The sequence below is a fragment of the Oncorhynchus masou genome, chromosome 13, assembly GCF_036934945.1.
Source record: "Oncorhynchus masou masou isolate Uvic2021 chromosome 13, UVic_Omas_1.1, whole genome shotgun sequence".
In the NCBI taxonomy this organism is placed as follows: Eukaryota; Metazoa; Chordata; class Actinopteri; order Salmoniformes; family Salmonidae; genus Oncorhynchus; species Oncorhynchus masou.
Genome location: NC_088224.1, coordinates 77,443,544 through 77,461,908, shown reverse-complemented (window position 1 = coordinate 77,461,908; position 18,365 = coordinate 77,443,544). Strand labels below are relative to the sequence as shown.

Below are 18,365 nucleotides of genomic sequence, written 5' to 3'. Positions count from 1 at the left end.
CTGTCCAGAGCCTTATATCCCTTCCCCTTCTCCTGCCCTGTCCAGAGCCTTATATCCCATCCCCTTCCCTGCCCTGTCCAGAGCCTTATATCCCTTCCCCCTTCCCCTGCCCTGTCCAGAGCCTTATATCCCTTCCCCTGCCCTGTCCAGAGCCTTATATCCCTTCCCCTTCCCCTGCCCTGTCCAGAGCCTTATATCCCTTCCCTCCCTGTCCAGAGCCTTATATCCCTTCCCTGCCCTGTCCAGAGCCTTATATCCCTTCCCCTTCCCCTGCCCTGTCCAGAGCCTTATATCCCATCCCCTTCTCCTGCCCTGTCCAGAGCCTTATATCCCTTCCCCTTCCCTGTCCTGTCCAGGCCTTATATCCCCCTGCCCTGTCCAGAGCCTTATATCCCTTCCCCTGCCCTGTCCAGAGCCTTATATCCCTTCCCTGCCCTGTCCAGAGCCTTATATCCCTTCCCCTGCCCTGTCCAGAGCCTTATATCCCTTCCCCTGCCCTGTCCAGAGCCTTATATCCCTTCCCCTGCCCTGTCCAGAGCCTTATATCCCTTCCCCTGCCCTGTCCAGAGCCTTATATCCCTTCCCCTTCCCCTGCCCTGTCCAGAGCCTTATATCCCTTTCCCCTTCCCCTGCCCTGTCCAGAGCCTTATATCCCTTCCCCTGCCCTGTCCAGAGCCTTATATCCCTTCCCCCTTCCCCCCTGCCCTGTCCAGAGCCTTATATCCCTTCCCCTCCCTGTCCCCTTCCCTTCCCCTTCCCTGCCCTGTCCAGAGCCTTATATCCCTTCCCCTGCCCTCCAGAGCCTTATATCCCTTCCCCTGCCCTGTCCAGAGCCTTATATCCCTTCCCCTGCCCTGTCCAGAGCCTTATATCCCTTCCCCTTCCCCTGCCCTGTCCAGAGCCTTATATCCCTTCCCCTTCCCCCCCTGCCCTGTCCAGAGCCTTATATCCCTTCCCCTTCCCCCCCTGCCCTGTCCAGAGCCTTATATCCCTTCCCCTGCCCTGTCCAGAGCCTTATATCCCTTCCCCTTCCCCTGCCCTGTCCAGAGCCTTATATCCCTTCCCCTTCCCCTGCCCTGTCCAGAGCCTTATATACCTTCCCCTTCCCCTGCCCTGTCCAGAGCCTTCCCCTTCCCCTGCCCTGTCCAGAGCCTTATATCCCTTCCCCTTCCCTGCCCTGTCCAGAGCCTTATATCCCTTCCCCTTCCCCTGCCCTGTCCAGAGCCTTATATCCCTTCCCCTTCCCCTGCCCTGTCCAGAGCCTTATATCCCTTCCCCTTCCCCTGCCCTGTCCAGAGCCTTATATCCCTTCCCCTTCTCCTGCCCTGTCCAGAGCCTTAAATCCCTTCCCCTTCCCCTGCCCTGTCCAGAGCCTTATATCCCTTCCCCTTCCCCTGCCCTGTCCAGAGCCTTATATCCCATCCCCTTCTCCTGCCCTGTCCAGAGCCTTATATCCCTTCCCCTTCCCCTGTCCTGTCCAGAGCCTTATATCCCTTCCCCTGCCCTGTCCAGAGTCTTATATCCCTTCCCCTGCCCTGTCCAGAGCCTTATATCCCTTCCCCTGCCCTGTCCAGAACCCTGTCTTATATCCCTTTCCCTTCCCCTGCCCTGTCCAGAGCCTTATATCCCTTCCCCTTCCCCTGCCCTGTCCAGAGCCTTATATCCCATCCCCTTCTCCTGCCCTGTCCAGAGCCTTATATCCCTTCCCCTTCCACTGTCCTGTCCAGAGCCTTATATCCCTTCCCCTGCCCTGTCCAGAGCCTTATATCCCTTCCCCTGCCCTGTCCAGAGTCTTATATCCCTTCCCCTGCCCTATCCAGAGCCTTATATCCCTTCCCCTGCCCTGTCCAGAGCCTTATATCCCTTCCCCTGCCCTGTCCAGAGCCTTATATCCCTTCCCCTGCCCTGTCCAGAGCCTTATATCCCTTCCCCTTCCCCTGCCCTGTCCAGAGCCTTATATCCCCCCTGCCCTGTCCAGAGCCTTATATCCCTTCCCCTGCCCTGTCCAGAGCCTTATATCCCTTCCCCTTCCCCTGCCCTGTCCAGAGCCTTATATCCCTTCCCCTTCCCTGTCCAGAGCCTTATATCCCTTCCCCTTCCCCTGCCCTGTCCAGAGCCTTATATCCCTTCCCCTGCCCTCCCCTTCCCCCTGCCCTGTCCAGAGCCTTATATCCCTTCCCCTTCTCCTGCCCTGTCCAGAGCCTTAAATCCCTTCCCCTTCCCCTGCCCTGTCCAGAGCCTTATATCCCTTCCCCTTCCCCCTGCCCTGTCCAGAGCCTTATATCCCATCCCCTTCTCCTGCCCTGTCCAGAGCCTTATATCCCTTCCCCTTCCCCTGTCCTGTCCAGAGCCTTATATCCCTTCCCCTGCCCTGTCCAGAGTCTTATATCCCTTCCCCTGCCCTGTCCAGAGCCTTATATCCCTTCCCCTGCCCTGTCCAGAACCTTATATCCCTTTCCCTTCCCCTGCCCTGTCCAGAGCCTTATATCCCTTCCCCTTCCCCTGCCCTGTCCAGAGCCTTATATCCCATCCCCTTCTCCTGCCCTGTCCAGAGCCTTATATCCCTTCCCCTTCCCCTGTCCTGTCCAGAGCCTTATATCCCTTCCCCTGCCCTGTCCAGAGCCTTATATCCCTTCCCCTGCCCTGTCCAGAGTCTTATATCCCTTCCCCTGCCCTGTCCAGAGCCTTATATCCCTTCCCCTGCCCTGTCCAGAGCCTTATATCCCTTCCCCTGCCCTGTCCAGAGCCTTATATCCCTTCCCCTGCCCTGTCCAGAGCCTTATATCCCTTCCCCTGCCCTGTCCAGAGCCTCCCCCCTTCCCCCCTGCCCTGTCCAGAGCCTTATATCCCTTCCCCCCTGCCCTGTGTCCAGAGCCTTATATCCCTTCCCCTTCCCCTGCCCTGTCCAGAGCCTTATATCCCTTCCCCCAGAGCCTTATATCCCCCCCTGCCCTGTCCAGAGCCTTATATCCCTTCCCCTGCCCTGTCCAGAGCCTTATATCCCTTCCCCTTCCCCTGCCCTGTCCAGAGCCTTATATCCCTTCCCCTTCCCTGTCCAGAGCCTTATATCCCTTCCCCCCTTCCCCTGCCCTGTCCAGAGCCTTATATCCCTTCCCCTTCCCCTGCCCTGTCCAGAACCTTATACCCCTTCCCCTGCCCTGTCCAGAACCTTATACCCTTCTGCCCTGTCCAGAGCCTTATATCCCTTCCCTTCTTCCCCTGCCCTGTCCAGAGCCTTATATCCCTTCCACTTCTCCTGCCCTGTCCAGAGCCTTATATCCCTTCCCCTTCTCCTGCCCTGTCCAGAGCCTTATATCCCTTCCCCTGCCCTGTCCAGAGCCTTATATCCCTTCCCTGCCCTGTCCAGAGCCTTATATCCCTTCCCTGCCCTGTCCAGAGCCTTATATCCCTTCCCCTTCCCCTGCCCTGTCCAGAGCCTTATATCCCTTCCCCTGCCCTGTCCAGAGCCTTATATCCCTTTCCCTTCTCCTGCCCTGTCCAGAACCTTATATCCCTTTCCCTTCTCCTGCCCTGTCCAGAACCTTATATCCCTTCCCCTGCCCTGTCCAGAACCTTATATCCCTTTCCCTTCTCCTGCCCTGTCCAGAACCTTATATCCCTTCCCCTTCCCCTGCCCTCCCTTTCCTTCTCCTGCCCTGTCCAGAACCTTATATCCCTTTCCCTTCTCCTGCCCTGTCCAGAACCTTATATCCCTTTCCCTTCTCCTGCCCTGTCCAGAGCCTTATATCCCTTCCCCTTCTCCTGCCCTGTCCAGAACCTTATATCCCTTCTCCTGCCCTGTCCAGAGCCTTATATCCCTTTCCCTTCTCCTGCCCTGTCCAGAGCCTTATATCCCTTTCCCTTCCCCTTATGCCCTGTCCAGAGCCTTATATCCCTTCCCCTTCCCTGTCCAGAGCCTTATCCCTTCCCTGCCCTGTCCAGAGCCTTATATCCCTTCCCCTTCTCCTGCCCTGTCCAGAGCCTTATATCCCTTCCCCTTCCCTGCCCTGTCCAGAGCCTTATATCCCTTCCCCTTCCCTGCCCTGTCCAGAGCCTTATATCCTTATATCCCTTCCCCTGCCCTGTCCCCTTCCCTTCCCTGCCCTGTCCAGAGCCTTATATCCCTTCCCCTTCCCCTGCCCTGTCCAGAGCCTTATATCCCTTTCCCTTCTCCTGCCCTGTCCAGAGCCTTATATCCCTTCCCCTTCTCCTGCCCTGTCCAGAACATTATATCCCTTCTCCTGCCCTGTCCAGAGCCTTATATCCCTTTCCCTTCTCCTGCCCTGTCCAGAGCCTTATATCCCTTTCCCTTCCCCTGCCCTGTCCAGAGCCTTATATCCCTTCTCCTGCCCTGTCCAGAGCCTTATATCCCTTTCCCTTCTCCTGCCCTGTCCAGAGCCTTATATCCCTTCCCCTTCTCCTGCCCTGTCCAGAGCCTTATATCCCCCCTTCCCCCCTGCCCTGTCCAGAGCCTTATATCCCTTCCCCTTCTCCTGCCCTGTCCAGAGCCTTATATCCCTTCCACTTCCCTGCCCTGTCCAGAGCCTTATATCCCTTCTCCCCTCCCTTCTCCTGCCCTGTCCAGAGCCTTATATCCCTTCCCTTCTCCTGCCCTGTCCAGAGCCTTATATCCCTTTCCCTTCTCCTGCCCTGTCCAGAACCTTATATCCCTTCTCCTGCCCTGTCCAGAGCCTTATATCCCTTTCCCTTCTCCTGCCCTGTCCAGAGCCTTATATCCCTTTCCCTTCTCCTGCCCTGTCCAGAACCTTATATCCCTTCTCCTGCCCTGTCCAGAGCCTTATATCCCTTTCCCTTCCAGAACCTCCCTTCTCCTGCCCTGTCCAGAGCCTTATATACCTTCCCCTTCTCCTGCCCTGTCCAGAGCCTTATATCCCTTTCCCTTCTCCTGCCCTGTCCAGAGCCTTACATCCCTTTCCTTCTCCTGCCCTGTCCAGAGCCTTATATCCCTTCCCTTCTCCTGCCCTGTCCAGAGCCTTATATCCCTTTCCCTTCTCCTGCCCTGTCCAGAGCCTTATATCCCTTCTCCTGCCCTGTCCAGAGCCTTATATCCCTTCTCCTGCCCTGTCCAGAGCCTTATATCCCTTCTCCTGCCCTGTCCAGAGCCTTATATCCCTTCCCCTTCCCTGCCCTGTCCAGAGCCTTATATCCCTTTCCCTTCTCCTGCCCTGTCCAGAGCCTTATATCCATTATATCCCTTCTCCTGCCCTGTCCAGAGCCTTATATCCCTTTCTTTCCTTCTCCTGCCCTGTCCAGAGCCTTATATCCCTTCTCCTGCCCTGTCCAGAGCCTTATATCCCTTTCCCTTCTCCTGCCCTGTCCAGAGCCTTATATCCCTTCTCCTGCCCTGTCCAGAGCCTTATATCCCTTCTCCTGCCCTGTCCAGAGCCTTATATCCCTTTCCCTTCTCCTGCCCTGTCCAGAGCCTTATATCCCTTCCCCTGCCCTGTCCAGAGCCGTATATCCCTTCCCCTGCCCTGTCCAGAGCCTTATATCCCTTCTCCTGCCCTGTCCAGAGCCTTATATCCCTTCCCCTGCCCTGTCCAGAGCCGTATATCCCTTCCCCTGCCCTGTCCAGAGCCTTATATCCCTTCCCCTGCCCTGTCCAGAGCCTTATATCCCTTCTCCTGCCCTGTCCAGAGCCTTATATCCCTTTCCCTTCTCCTGCCCTGTCCAGAGCCTTATATCCATTTCCCTTCCCCTGCCCTGTCCAGAGCCGTATATCCCTTCCCCTGCCCTGTCCAGAGCCTTATATCCCTTCTCCTGCCCTGTCCAGAGCCTTATATCCCTTTCCCTTCTCCTGCCCTGTCCAGAGCCTTATATACCTTCCCCTTCTCCTGCCCTGTCCAGAGCCTTATATCCCCCTTCTCCTGCCCTTCCAGAGCCTTATATACCTTCCCCTTCTCCTGCCCTGTCCCTTATATCCTTCCTTCTCCTGCCCTGTCCAGAGCCTTATATCCCTTCCCCTTCTCCTTCCCCCCTTCTCCTGCCCTGTCCAGAGCCTTATATCCTGCCCTGTCCAGAGCCTTATATCCCTTCCCTGCCCTGTCCAGAGCCTTATATCCCCTTCCTGCCCTCCTGCCCTGTCCAGAGCCTTATATCCCTTTCCCTTCTCCTGCCCTGTCCAGAGCCTTACATCCCTTTCCCTTCTCCTGCCCTGTCCAGAGCCTTATATCCCTTCCCTTCTCCTGCCCTGTCCAGAGCCTTATATACCTTCCCCTTCTCCTGCCCTGTCCAGAGCCTTATATCCCTTTCCCTTCCCCTGCCCTGTCCAGAGCCTTATATCCCTTCTCCTGCCCTGTCCAGAGCCTTATATCCCTTTCCCTTCTCCTGCCCTGTCCAGAACCTTATATCCCTTACCTCAGTCAAGTGACTAACAACTCCCTGTCTGCCTTTCCTTATTCAACCACTGCATTCAGTTGCCTTTGCCCTGCATTCCATAGCTTTGACACCCCCAATTGCTCCTCTGCACATGCACACACACTCACACACACTTGTAAAAACAACCTCTCACCCCCTTCCTTCTCTCTCTCTTTTTCTCTAGCCGTTGTGTTTGGTGGATACTTCCATTAGATAAAGAGAGGCCATATTCTATGGCAGCCATTCTCCTTGACCTTCGCAGGCCTTTCACTCTTTCACTCACTTCAAACCGTCTTTTGGAGCACTCGGCTGAATGTGGCAAGTCCATCACGGGTGAAGGGGGTGTGCGAGAAGTTGAAGGGGCTGAAGGAGGAAGCCCCGAGCCCCGAACCCCTTCTCCAATCACCCCCACTTCAAAGTTGGCCTGCATTCATTAATTGCCCTTTGAATTGATATCAGAGGGTCACAATAGGGGTGTGAAAGGAGAAAGAGGCTTTAATGAAGCATAGAGCCCCCATTCATCTGCAGATAACTATGTTTTTATGCTTGGATTGTCATCATGCACGGCATTATAAAAAAATTATGCGGGCGGAGGAGCAGGGGAGGAGAGGAGAGGAGAGGAGGAGAAGAACAGAGAGAGCCCGAGGCAAGGGTTAGTGAGAGTGATTTGGTGCTCCGCCTTGCCCCCTGTGCCCTCGTGCCCAGGGACACACTGAGTGACACATTCCTCAGACTGACAGGGAATATCAGTCTTCGGATAGTCATGTTATTTAGGGCAGTCGCCATTTTGCTCTATATAGCCTCAGTTTAACTTTGTATAGTCTGAGTGTGACTCTACATAACCTCAGTCTAGCTTTGTATAGTCTGAGTCTAATTCTATACAACCTCAGTCTAACTCTATATCACCTCAGTCTAGCTCCATATAGACCCAGTCTAGCTCTATATAGATGCAGTCTCGCTCTATATAGACCCAGTCCAACTCTGTTTCTCTGAAGCTCTAAGCTTTATAACAACAAACAATCAACAAGCACTCAACACTCAAATAATTTTAATGTTCCAAACACACTCACATATTGTACGTCCATATAGTTTCTTCACCCTACTTTGATAAGTGCGTCTGCTAAATGACTTAAATGTAAATGTAAATGTAAATGATCGTTGCTAGAGAGCATAGCAACAACCGTTAAAGTGCCAGAAATGACTATCGTATAGAACACAAGATGTAAGAACCGAAGATGTCAAGGTTGTCATGTGTTCTATAACTGTCTTTAATGAGCCACCTTCATGAATGTATGAATCAGGGGCGCAACTTTCACTGGGGATGGGGGGACATACCCCCCCCACCCCACCCCACCCCACACACATTCTGAAATTGCATTTTTCTGCCCTCAGGTTTATCATTGGAATGTGATACTAAATGAGGCAATGGTGTGCTTTAGGACCATGTGGACGCCTCCAAGTGGTCGGGTAGACTGTTTGGAGTGTTTATCTGACTGGATAAAAACAGTACCAGTCAAAAGTTTGGACACACCTACTCATTCAAGGTTTTTTCTTTATTTTTACTATTTTCTACAATGTAGAATAATAGTGAAGACATCAAAACTATGAAATAACACATATGGAATCATGTAGTAACCAAAAAAGTGTTATACAAATCAAATATATTTTAGATTCCTCAAAGTAGCCACCCTTTGCCTTGACAACAGCTTTGCACACTCTAGGCATTCTCTCAACCAGCTTTGTAAGGAATGCTTTTCCAGCAGTCTTGAAGGAGTTCCCACATATGCTGAGCACTTGCTGAACACTTGTTGTCCAACTCATCTTATACCATCTCAATTGGGTTGAGGTCGGTGATTGTCACTCTCCTTCTTGGTCAAATAGCCCTTACACAGGCTGGAGGTGTGTTTTATATCATTGTCCTCTTGAAAAACAAATGATAGACCCACTAAGCACAAACCAGGTGGGATGGCATATCGCTGTGGTAACCATGCTGGTTAAGTGTACCTTGAATTCTAAATAAATCACAGACAGTGTCACCAGCACACCATCCCCACATCATCACACCTCCTCCTCCATACTTCACAGTGTGAACCATACATGGGGCGGCAGGGTAGCCTAGTGGTTAGAGCATTAGACTAGTAACCAGAAGGTTGCGAGTTCAAACCACCGAGCGGACAAGGTACAAATCTGTCGTTCTGCCCCTGAACAGGCAGTTAACCCACTGTTCCCAGGCCGTCATTGAAAATAAGAATGTGTTTTTAATAACTGACTTGAATGGTTAAATAAAGGTTAAAAAAATACATGCGGCAATCATCCGTTCACTTATTTGGAGTCTCACAAAGACACTGCAGTTGGAACCAAAAATCTCAAATTTGGAGTCATCAGACCAAAGGACAGATTTCCACCGGTCTAATGTCCATTGCTCATGTTTCTTGGCCCACGCAAGTCTCTTCCTATTGGTGTCCTTAGTAGTGGTTTTGTTGCAGCAATTTGACCATGAAGGCCTGATTCACGCAGTCTCCTCTGAACAGTGGATGTTGAGATGTGTCTGTTACTTGAACTCTTTGAAGCATTTATTTGGGCTGCAATCTGAGGTGCAGTTAACTCTATAATGAACTTATCCTCTACAGCAGAGATAACCCTGGGTCTTCCTTTCCTGTGGCGGTCCTCATGAGAGCCAGTTTCATCATAGTGCTTGATGGATTTTGCGACTGCACTTGAAGAAATGTTCAAAGTTCTTGAAATTTTCCAGATTGACTGACCTTCATGTATTAAAGTAATGATGGACTGTCGTTTCTCTTTGTTTATTTGAGCTGTTCTTGACATAATATGGACTTGGTCTTTTACCAAATAGGGTTATCTTCTGTATATCCTATATCTGCCTTGTCACAACACAATTGATTGGCATTAAGAAGGAAAGAAATTCCACAATTTATCTTTTAACAAGGCACACTTGTAAATTGAAATATATTTGTTTAACACTTTTTCGGCTACTAAATGATTCCATATGTGTTATTTCATAGTGTTGATGTCTTCACTATTATTCTACAATGTAGAAAATAGTTTAAAAAAATAAATAAAACCCCCGGAAGGAGTAGTTGTGTCCAAACTCTTGACTGGTACTGCACCCTTGGTATGAATCATCTGCTGCTGGATATTTTAATTGTGAGATCTTGTTTACAAGGTGAAAATCACAGAGAAGAACTAAAGTGTGAAGTCTATTTAAGAGTATACATGGAATGTGCCATGAATGGAATCCATCAAGTCATCTTACTGAGTTTCCCTATAGTCTCATTGTTCTGTTCCCTAACTGCACATACAACTCAAACTTTCATTCAAAAATATGGGAACTTGACCATGGATCTATGCTACAGTATAGTGTGTATTGTGTTTCTAACTTCAATGCCTCTTAGTAAATCCTCTTCCAGTGCCACTGTAAGACAATGATGAACATCACATATCCAACATCAGAAGCCATGCAGAACATAAATCTGCAAAGACTCACAGACTAAATACACAAACCTAGCCCCTAATACTCTCTCAAACAATTTTATTTTACCCCCCTCTCCCTTCTCTCTTCTCCATTCACTCTCTTTCCAGCACCCCCCCCTGATCCCTCTCCTCCTCTCTCCCTCTCCTCCTCTCTCCCTCTCATCGTCTCTCCCTCTCCTCCTCTCTCCCTCTCCTCCTCTCCCTCTCTTCCTCTCTCCCTCTCCTCCTCTCTGCCTCTCTTCCTCTCCCTCTCATCGTCTCTCCACCTCCTCCTCTCTCCCTCTCCTCCTCTCTCCCTCTCCTCCTCTCTCCCTCTCATCGTCTCTCCCTCTCCTCCTCTCTCCCTCTCCTCCTCTCTCCATCTCATCTTCTCTCCCTCTCCCTCTCCTCCTCTCTCCCTCTCCTCCTCTCTCCCTCTCCTCCTCTCTCCCTCTCTTCCTCTCTCCCTCTCCTCCTCTCCGCCTCTCTTCCTCTCTCCCTCTCCTCCTCTCTCCCTCTCCTCCTCTCTCCCTCTCATCGTCTCTCCCTCTCCTCCTCTCTCCCTCTCCTCTTCTCTCCCTCTCCTCCTCTCTGCCTCTCTTCCTCTCTCCCTCTCCTCCTCTCCGCCTCTCTTCCTCTCTCCCTTCCTCCTCTCTCCCTCTCCTCCTCTCTCCCTCTCTTCCTCTCTCCCTCTCCTCCTCTCTCCCTCTCCTCCTCTCTACCTCTCCTCCTCTCTCCCTCTCATCATCTCTCCCTCTCCTCCTCTCTCCCTCTCCTCCTCTCCACCTCTCTTCCTCTCTCCCTCTCCTCCTCTCTCCCTCTCCTCCTCTCTCCCTCTCCTCCTCTCTCCCTCTCCTCTTCTCTCCCACTCATCGTCTCTCCCTCTCCTCCTCTCTCCCTCTCCTCCTCTCTCCCTCTCCTCCTCTCTGCCTCTCTTCCTCTCTCCCTCTCCTCCTCTCCGCCTCTCTTCCTCTCTCCCTTTCCTCCTCTCTCCCTCTCCTCCTCTCTCCCTCTCTTCCTCTCTCCCTCTCCTCCTCTCTCCCTCTCCTCCTCCTCTCCCTCTCCTCCTCTCTCCCTCTCATCGTCTCTCCCCTCTCCTCCTCTCCCCTCTCCTCCTCTCCGCCTCTCCCTCTCTCCCTCTCCTCCTCTCTCCCTCTCCTCCTCTCTCCCTCTCCTCCTCTCTCCCTCTCCTCCTCTCTCTCATCGTCTCTCCCTCTCCTCCTCTCTCCCCTCTCTCCTCTCTCCCTCTCATTGTCTCTCCCTCTCCTCCTCTCTCCCTCTCTTCCTCTCCTCCTCTCTCCCTCTCCTCCTCTCTCCCTCTCTCTCCTCTCTCTCCTCTCTCTCCCTCTCCTCCTCTCTCCCTCTCCTCCTCTCTCCCTCTCCTCCTCTCTCCCTCTCTCCTCCTCTCCTCTCCTCTCCGCCTCTCCTCTCCCCTCTCCCCTCTCCCTCCTCCCTCTCCGCCTCTCTCCTCCCCTCTCCCTCTCCTCTCTCTCCTCCTCTCTCCCTCTCATCGTCTCTCCCTCTCCTCCTCTCTCCCTCTCCTCCTCTCTCCCTCTCCTCCTCTCTCCCTCTCCTCCTCTCCGCCTCTCTCCCTCTCCTCCTCTCTCCTCCTCTCTCCTCCTGGCACTAATCCAGTATGTGCCCACATATCAAATTGTATAGATGCTCCAGCCTGAGTAGCGGGCAGTTCGTCAACTTTATTTACACAAACAAAAGTCCTGCTCAGTTTCTGTTACAAAAGCAGCTAAATCTTTTGGCCCTTTCATGTATTGTCAGCTCTTGATTCCCTTTTGTCCTGCAGCCATTGGCCTGGCTCTGGGCACAATGAGGCTGGGAGAATGGCAGCAGATTGGCGGAATGTGCCTCAATAAACCTAATTATGACACGATGACTGCGCTCACCATGGCAGGTTTTCAAAGATCCCAGACTTATTCAATTAGCCCTTTCCAGGAGTCCCTTTCACAAAATAAAGTTATCCCCTTTGACTGTTTGTCTTTCAGATGGGGAATTTTGTGTGTGTCCGAGATTAAATGGAAATGTGCTGGGCCAACAAGGCTTCTCTGTATGTATCATCAGTGTTATTCAGGGTCATTTTAATTAGCCAAGTAAGGTTAAGAAGATACACTGGAAATATGAGAGAGGGGAGGGCCTCTTGTACATTATCAATCATTAGCTCCATTTCTAGGGTTAATTAACTCAATGTTAGCCTTTTAGATTCTGGAAGGCAGAGAAACTACTATATTGAACCCCCTGCTAATGGTTATGTAGGAACTGTGCCAAAATAGCAAATATGCACAGGAGGCATTTAGTGAGACTGGAGCACTGACTGGACATTTGGAAAGATATTTTCTAAAGAGTGGCATAATGTATTCAACTATTGTAATTCTAAGTTGAAAGTATTTTCGCTGATACATGAATTGAGAAAGATAGCCTGCCCTACTGTCCACTTAACCAACTGCACCAGACTTTATTCCAAACACAGTTGGCACGTGATGATATACTTGCGCATCATTTTAGGCAATGTGGTGCACGAGGCTGCAATTGAGCGAGCTTGAAATTTCCGAAATAATTTCAGTTGTCTTTTTCCACAGACAAATAAATCCAAACAAGCCACCGTTGAAGTGGATGCTTAAGAGAAACGTCAATGAATTCTGAACGGCCCTCGCACAACAATGGTCTCAACAAACATCGACTTCATCAATGTTTGACCCGTTTAGCTGTAAAAAAATAAAAAAATAAAAAAAGTAATTTTCAGATTGTAATTGCGGCTGTAAAAACAGCATTCCAAATGAGACCAGACAGAAAAAAACGCACGAAAATAGTGGACGCCACAGGTCTCAAAAAAACTACACATCGTTAAAAAAAAGTCGAGATTTGACGTTACTGGCGTCACTCTACCCATACAAGGCAATCTCTAGAGCGCCACAATAGCTTAGTCCTCAGGACCAAACACCAACCAATTTGAAGCGTGCACTCATTTCAACTCTAATTACCGACGCATAATAGCATAAACCATGCATTAGTTTGAGTTATCTGATGTTAGTGCAAAAATCAACTGTGCCCGTTTCAAGTCAAAGCATTGTCGTGGCAAAGGTCATTCACATTTTTAGTTAGCCCTTAGGGTAAAATGTACACTTGACCGATACGAATGGAAATATGATAGTAAACCGACTGAGGTAAAGCGAGCCCGAATGAGCATTTGGACACAGCACAACCTTTCTAAGGGAACGGATACTATTTTAGACATATTAATATTAATTTATACCCTTCATTTTGGAATTAATAAAACAATGTGACATGTATTGGCAACCATATAAAGACAAATATCAGATGGGTCAATGATTTAACGGATAATTTAATTTTAGGGACCTTTCTACAACAAACTGACTTCCTTTTGTTAGCGGTTGCACTCCTGAAGATGAACCATAGATATTAAACGAATGTGCGCCGCAGGCATGGAGAGAAAGAGAAGGAAACCGAGGGAGAGGGGCGGGTTCGCTCTCTGGATGAAAGTAAAATGAAATAAAAGGCTCAATTTAATCCGCTTGAAGAGATTTTGAGAACGCAAGGGGGTGAGAGCATGATGGGTGAGGATTGCAGCAGTGCGCATGACGAGTGGCGAGTTCCATTGTGACCGCCGCTCGAGGCCAAGCGCCTCTCGGGGGAGAACATTGGTCCCCATTCACCAAAGGAGTCCTTAATACACTCCCTCGATCATTAAATGTGACATAGCACAATATCAACTCATTTAGAAGACATTATTAATGTTTAAAAGGGAAAGAATAGGGCATCAAAGACTTAATAATAGACCATGCAGAGGGACATGTAACTAGCCAATTGTACATGTATATCATCAGGCCTATATTGGTAAGAAAATATATTGTGCCACAATTTGTACTTGTAAAATAAAAAATATATATTTATATATTAGGCCTATGAATTAAATTATTAATAACCATAAAGTAGCCTATGCATATATTTAGGAAAATATTTGTCATTTTATGAGATATAATATTTGGTCAAAGCCGTTGATATGAGCCTGCTACACAGAAACTATAATTTCTTATCTTGTGGCATTGGAATTTGTAACATGCCTAAATAATTATTAAGTGACATTAACTAAAAGGCTAATATAAAAGTGTTGAAAGCATGAACCCGAAGCATCAACAAAAAAACTATAACTTTTAAACATTGTGTAAAATTTGTGTGTGCACAAAATGTATAATCTGAGTGCACATAATACACAAAAAGTTAGTATTTTCGTAAACCATTATGTCCGCAATGTTCTGTATGTCCAAAATTAAAAGTAACACATTATCAAGAAGTTTAATTCACCTCGCCATTAAATAAGCGTATTAAGCTGATTTCTAAGTATTTTGTTTAAATACCAGTTAGGCCTATACACTATAGGTGTGTGTGTGTGTGTGTGTGTGTGTGTGTGTGTGTGTGTGTGTGTGTGTGTGTGTGTGTGTGTGTGTGTGTGTGTGTGTGTGTGTGTGTGTGTGTGTGTGTGTGTGTGTGTGTGTGTGTGTGTGTGTGTGTGTGTGTGTGTGTGTGTGTGTGCGTGTGTGTATGTGTGAAAGAGGGCTTGAGAGGTTCTGAATGGCAGTCGGCTTCTTTAGACGACCTAAAAAGACTCCAAAAGAAACATTTTGTAGGTGAAAACGGCCATTTCTCCACGGTGAACAGTCTCTAGACCTAGCCCGAGCAGCGGCTATTGGCGGACCTGAATAATTCATCCTTCATTGCGGTCTCATAATGTATTTTCTCTGCCTTTTGTTGCAAAGCTCCTTCTCCCTTTCTGACTGAATTATAAACAGGTTGCCTTCTTTTATGGCGACCAAGCTGCTGCGAAGCCAGGCTTTGTCCACGCGTAACCGAAGCGTAAATCTCAATGGACTCTCGCGCCTTTGTCTCCCAAGTTCATCCTCAAATGTCCGATTGTGTGCTCGAGACCTGGCTTTGTGAGGGATGGAACTGTTATACAAATGTTTGATCAACTCATTTGGGACGTTTTGTCTCCTCCAACTCCCTGTCTTTTTCTATAATTTATTTTACTGTGCCTGCATTTACAGTAGAGAAAGAGCAGCTGCGTTGAGATGGAATAGGACTGCGAATTCGTTCATTATAAATTGTAGGAAACGTAAAATGGGATGTTATGAGATTTCTTTGTTTAAAATACATCTTGGCAATTAGGGGTTGAAAAAGTGTTTGGTTCTTTTTGATATACTTTTGATAAGGGGTATTTCCTCAAACATTACAACGGGGCTATGTGCATCTCGATTAAAATGCATGTATAGGCCTAATAACAATGTTATTAGCCTGATAAAGACATTATAAAACAGTAGGCATATACCTACAATAAACCTACAAGGTAAAGGCTAGCCTATATATAAGTGAAATGTCCTACCATGAACAATTAAATACAAATATGTAGCAGAAGTAGAATATGCACAGACAAATATCGTGTGGGTGGGTTGCCCACTTCGTGCAAGCACCCTTGGTTACACATTCGTTCCCTTAATTAACATTTTAATTATCTTTCCCTCTCTCACACACACACACACACACACACACACACACACACACACACACACACACACACACACACACACACACACACACACACAGAGAAACAAACAAACAAAGGGGCAATCCTCCCTTTACCACAAAAGTTATCACCTGCTGTTTGAATTATCATAACGCCCCATGGGACAAGCATTAGCAGGAGAGATATGGTCTGTAAGAATTCAAAACAATCCAGTGCACTTTATGACTGTTGACAAAGGAAGACACTCTCCTTGTGCTTTCACTTCATCGGAAACAACAACAGTTTTAGAGTTAAAGACAGACGAGGCCTATCTACCTCACAGTCTAAAAATGAATGGCAATCCGTAAGGAGTGGTGACTCCCATTGTGAAAATGTAGGCCAAGCCTATAACACCGAGTCAGAAAACCAAGAAGTATACACAAAACAAGATGAAAACCTTTTTCTGTCCATCTTTGTTTAGTTTTGAATAAAGGAGAAGTTTCCTCACCGTTTCAAAGGACATGAAAGTGCACAGAAGCATTTAGTTCTGTGTATGAAGGGCAACAAGTAACTGCCTCACGCAAGTTGCCTATAGAAGAGAGAAAATGTATAATGTATTTATGATTGCACTCACATCGGTCTCCTAAGATGCCCTCGATGCTGTGTTTGGCCCGCCGTTCATGTTCTTCTAATTCCTTTTTCTCGATTTCATCTTCATCATCATCGTCATCTCCCTTCCCTCCGAATTTACTCCTCATGATGCGACTGATAGAGCTCACTGTGGTATAAGAAATTACAGAGCACTGATTAATAAATAATCAACTACAAATGTCTAAATACAAATTTAACAATCTGCATTCACTTGCTTTCATTTGTTCTTCTACTCTACCGTGATAAAGCATCAAATAAATCTAACTTGATATCAACATATGCACCATTAAAAAAATCGATTGACTTTGCAATATTTTTTTATGATTTTATCTTAACTTAAAATTAATTTGGCAGTTACATTATAGCATTTATTATTTTCCCCAGCCATAATTTTCAGCAGGTGTTAACGTTTTTGTTTTCAGAGAGTAAACGGTTTATTATTGTGGTAAAATGTGGTTATTGAGAAAGAAAATACATTAGTTCCATTATCATAAATAAGACGGTGATGATGATGACCATGATGATGATGAACAATCTATGGCTGCAGGTGAAGATTGCGCCCATTTAAATGGGCAGCAATTATGACAGAATGCAGATGTTTCCTTTTACCTGATGGAACGGTGTTCCGGTCACATATCCCATCCATCAGTAATTTATCCCGAATCTCCCAGCTAAACATACCCGGGTTGTCACGCTTGTACTCCTCTATTCTCTTCTCAACATCAGGTGTCGTCCCCTGCTAAAGAAACCATATCATCGTTAATTAATTAAAGCATAATAAACAGCTCATATCTACTTACACTGTCTACTTACACTCAGCAACACAATATAGGCCTCTTACATGCTTTCCCAACCTGTAGCTTGTTAAATTTTAACCCAATATGTCATACCTCGAGAAAACAGTTTTAAGAGAATAATAAAATGCATGACAATACAAAACCCAACAATTTCTGCTCGTGCTCCCTCACCTTGGGTTTGCTTCCCCCGATGGCCCCGGGTCGGATGGAGCCGGTCTCCTGGTACCGGCAGAGGATTTTGGAAACGCAACCGTGAGAGACGCGTAGCTGACGGGAGATTACGCATGGCCTGACGCCATGGTGGGCCATTTCGACGATCTTATGGCGGATATGGTTGGGCAAAGGTCTGCCATTTATGAAAACTCCCCCGAGCTGGTTCATTCTACCTTGGCCTAACGGGGTTGAGACTGAGTAAAAGAAAACACAAAATGGTCACCAGAAGGCTTCATGATTATAAACTATAGGCCTACAACAACTAACATTGTTTTCCATAATAGACTACTAATAACACCACAAGGCTACTACAAATAATGTTTTAAAAAATGTTTGTTTTTTTACATAATAGCCTAATAAAAAATAAAAGTAGTTTAAAATGAAAAGTTTGGTAACAATGAAAGTCCTTAAAAGTTGCTTTAAGTAATTATACTGTATCTTATGATTTAAAATAGCGAGGTGTATCGTCTATTTACATGACCCTCTTCTGTAAATAAACTAATTACTTGTTTTCAGAGATTAAGAAATAATTAAATTAATACTTTAAATAATAGTCCACTGCAAACAAATAGATAAATATAAAAAGGTGTCAATAATGATTACAAAAAAACATATGATAAAGATGACGATAACCGTTCAATCCACTTTGCATCCAATAACCGAAATGAAAATTACTTTTAAAAATAAAACATGAAAACAACATTACATTGTAATTGTGTTACTTCTCAATTTTGCGTGTCAATCCCAAAGTTTTATAAAAAAAATGTTTTTACAATTGGATATGACCAAGTTTATGTTTAGGGGGGTGGGGGTTAAGGCTACAGAATATCCTATATTAATAATCACTCCTTAATTATTACGCATCGAAGCCCAAATCTTCCCACAAGCAGTGCTCAAAAAGTTGTTTCGACTTTTGATTTTACCTTCCAGTGGGAAGCCACTGTGTGGATAGTTCTGAGCCAGCATGGGGCGCATCATCCTTGGTATTGCCCCTGCCAACGCAGTCATACCTCCACAACCCTACGCCTTCAACTAACCTCCCGCCAGAGAGGAGAACAGGGAGCTTCCGACGATGGAGCTTGACCACTGGGAGAAATTATGAGTAAAAATGCCCTGTATTCCAATTCGTGGAAGGTTAGTCTTGATAGGGTAGCCACTGGACTAGACAGGAACCAGCATTCAGGGAGATAAAAAAACACTCCCGCCTCCCGAAGAAAAGAGCCCAAGTTACCAAATCAGGAAAACTTGAGGTAGACTTCTGAAGAGTGCGCCTATGCGTTGATCTTTCACCAGTCGAGAGGCACTGGGATACGTGAGGGAATCTG

The 18,365-nt window shown here is 47.6% G+C and overlaps 1 protein-coding gene across 3 annotated transcripts in view; it reads right to left on the bottom strand.

The window, feature by feature from the left end:
• Nucleotides 1-18,048, bottom strand: part of LOC135551547 (paired box protein Pax-3-like) — a 50,298-nt gene extending 32,250 nt beyond the window's left edge. For all 3 annotated transcript variants that reach the window (XM_064982753.1, XM_064982752.1, XM_064982754.1), the window contains exons 1-4: nucleotides 17,964-18,048; nucleotides 16,999-17,234; nucleotides 16,640-16,769; nucleotides 16,014-16,157 (exon numbers count right to left, since the gene is read on the bottom strand). In XM_064982753.1, the coding sequence (XP_064838825.1) occupies nucleotides 16,014-16,157; nucleotides 16,640-16,769; nucleotides 16,999-17,234; nucleotides 17,964-18,048 (595 nt within the window). The remainder of the gene's footprint in view (nucleotides 1-16,013; nucleotides 16,158-16,639; nucleotides 16,770-16,998; nucleotides 17,235-17,963) is intronic.
• Between the last annotated feature and the right edge of the window lie 317 nt (nucleotides 18,049-18,365).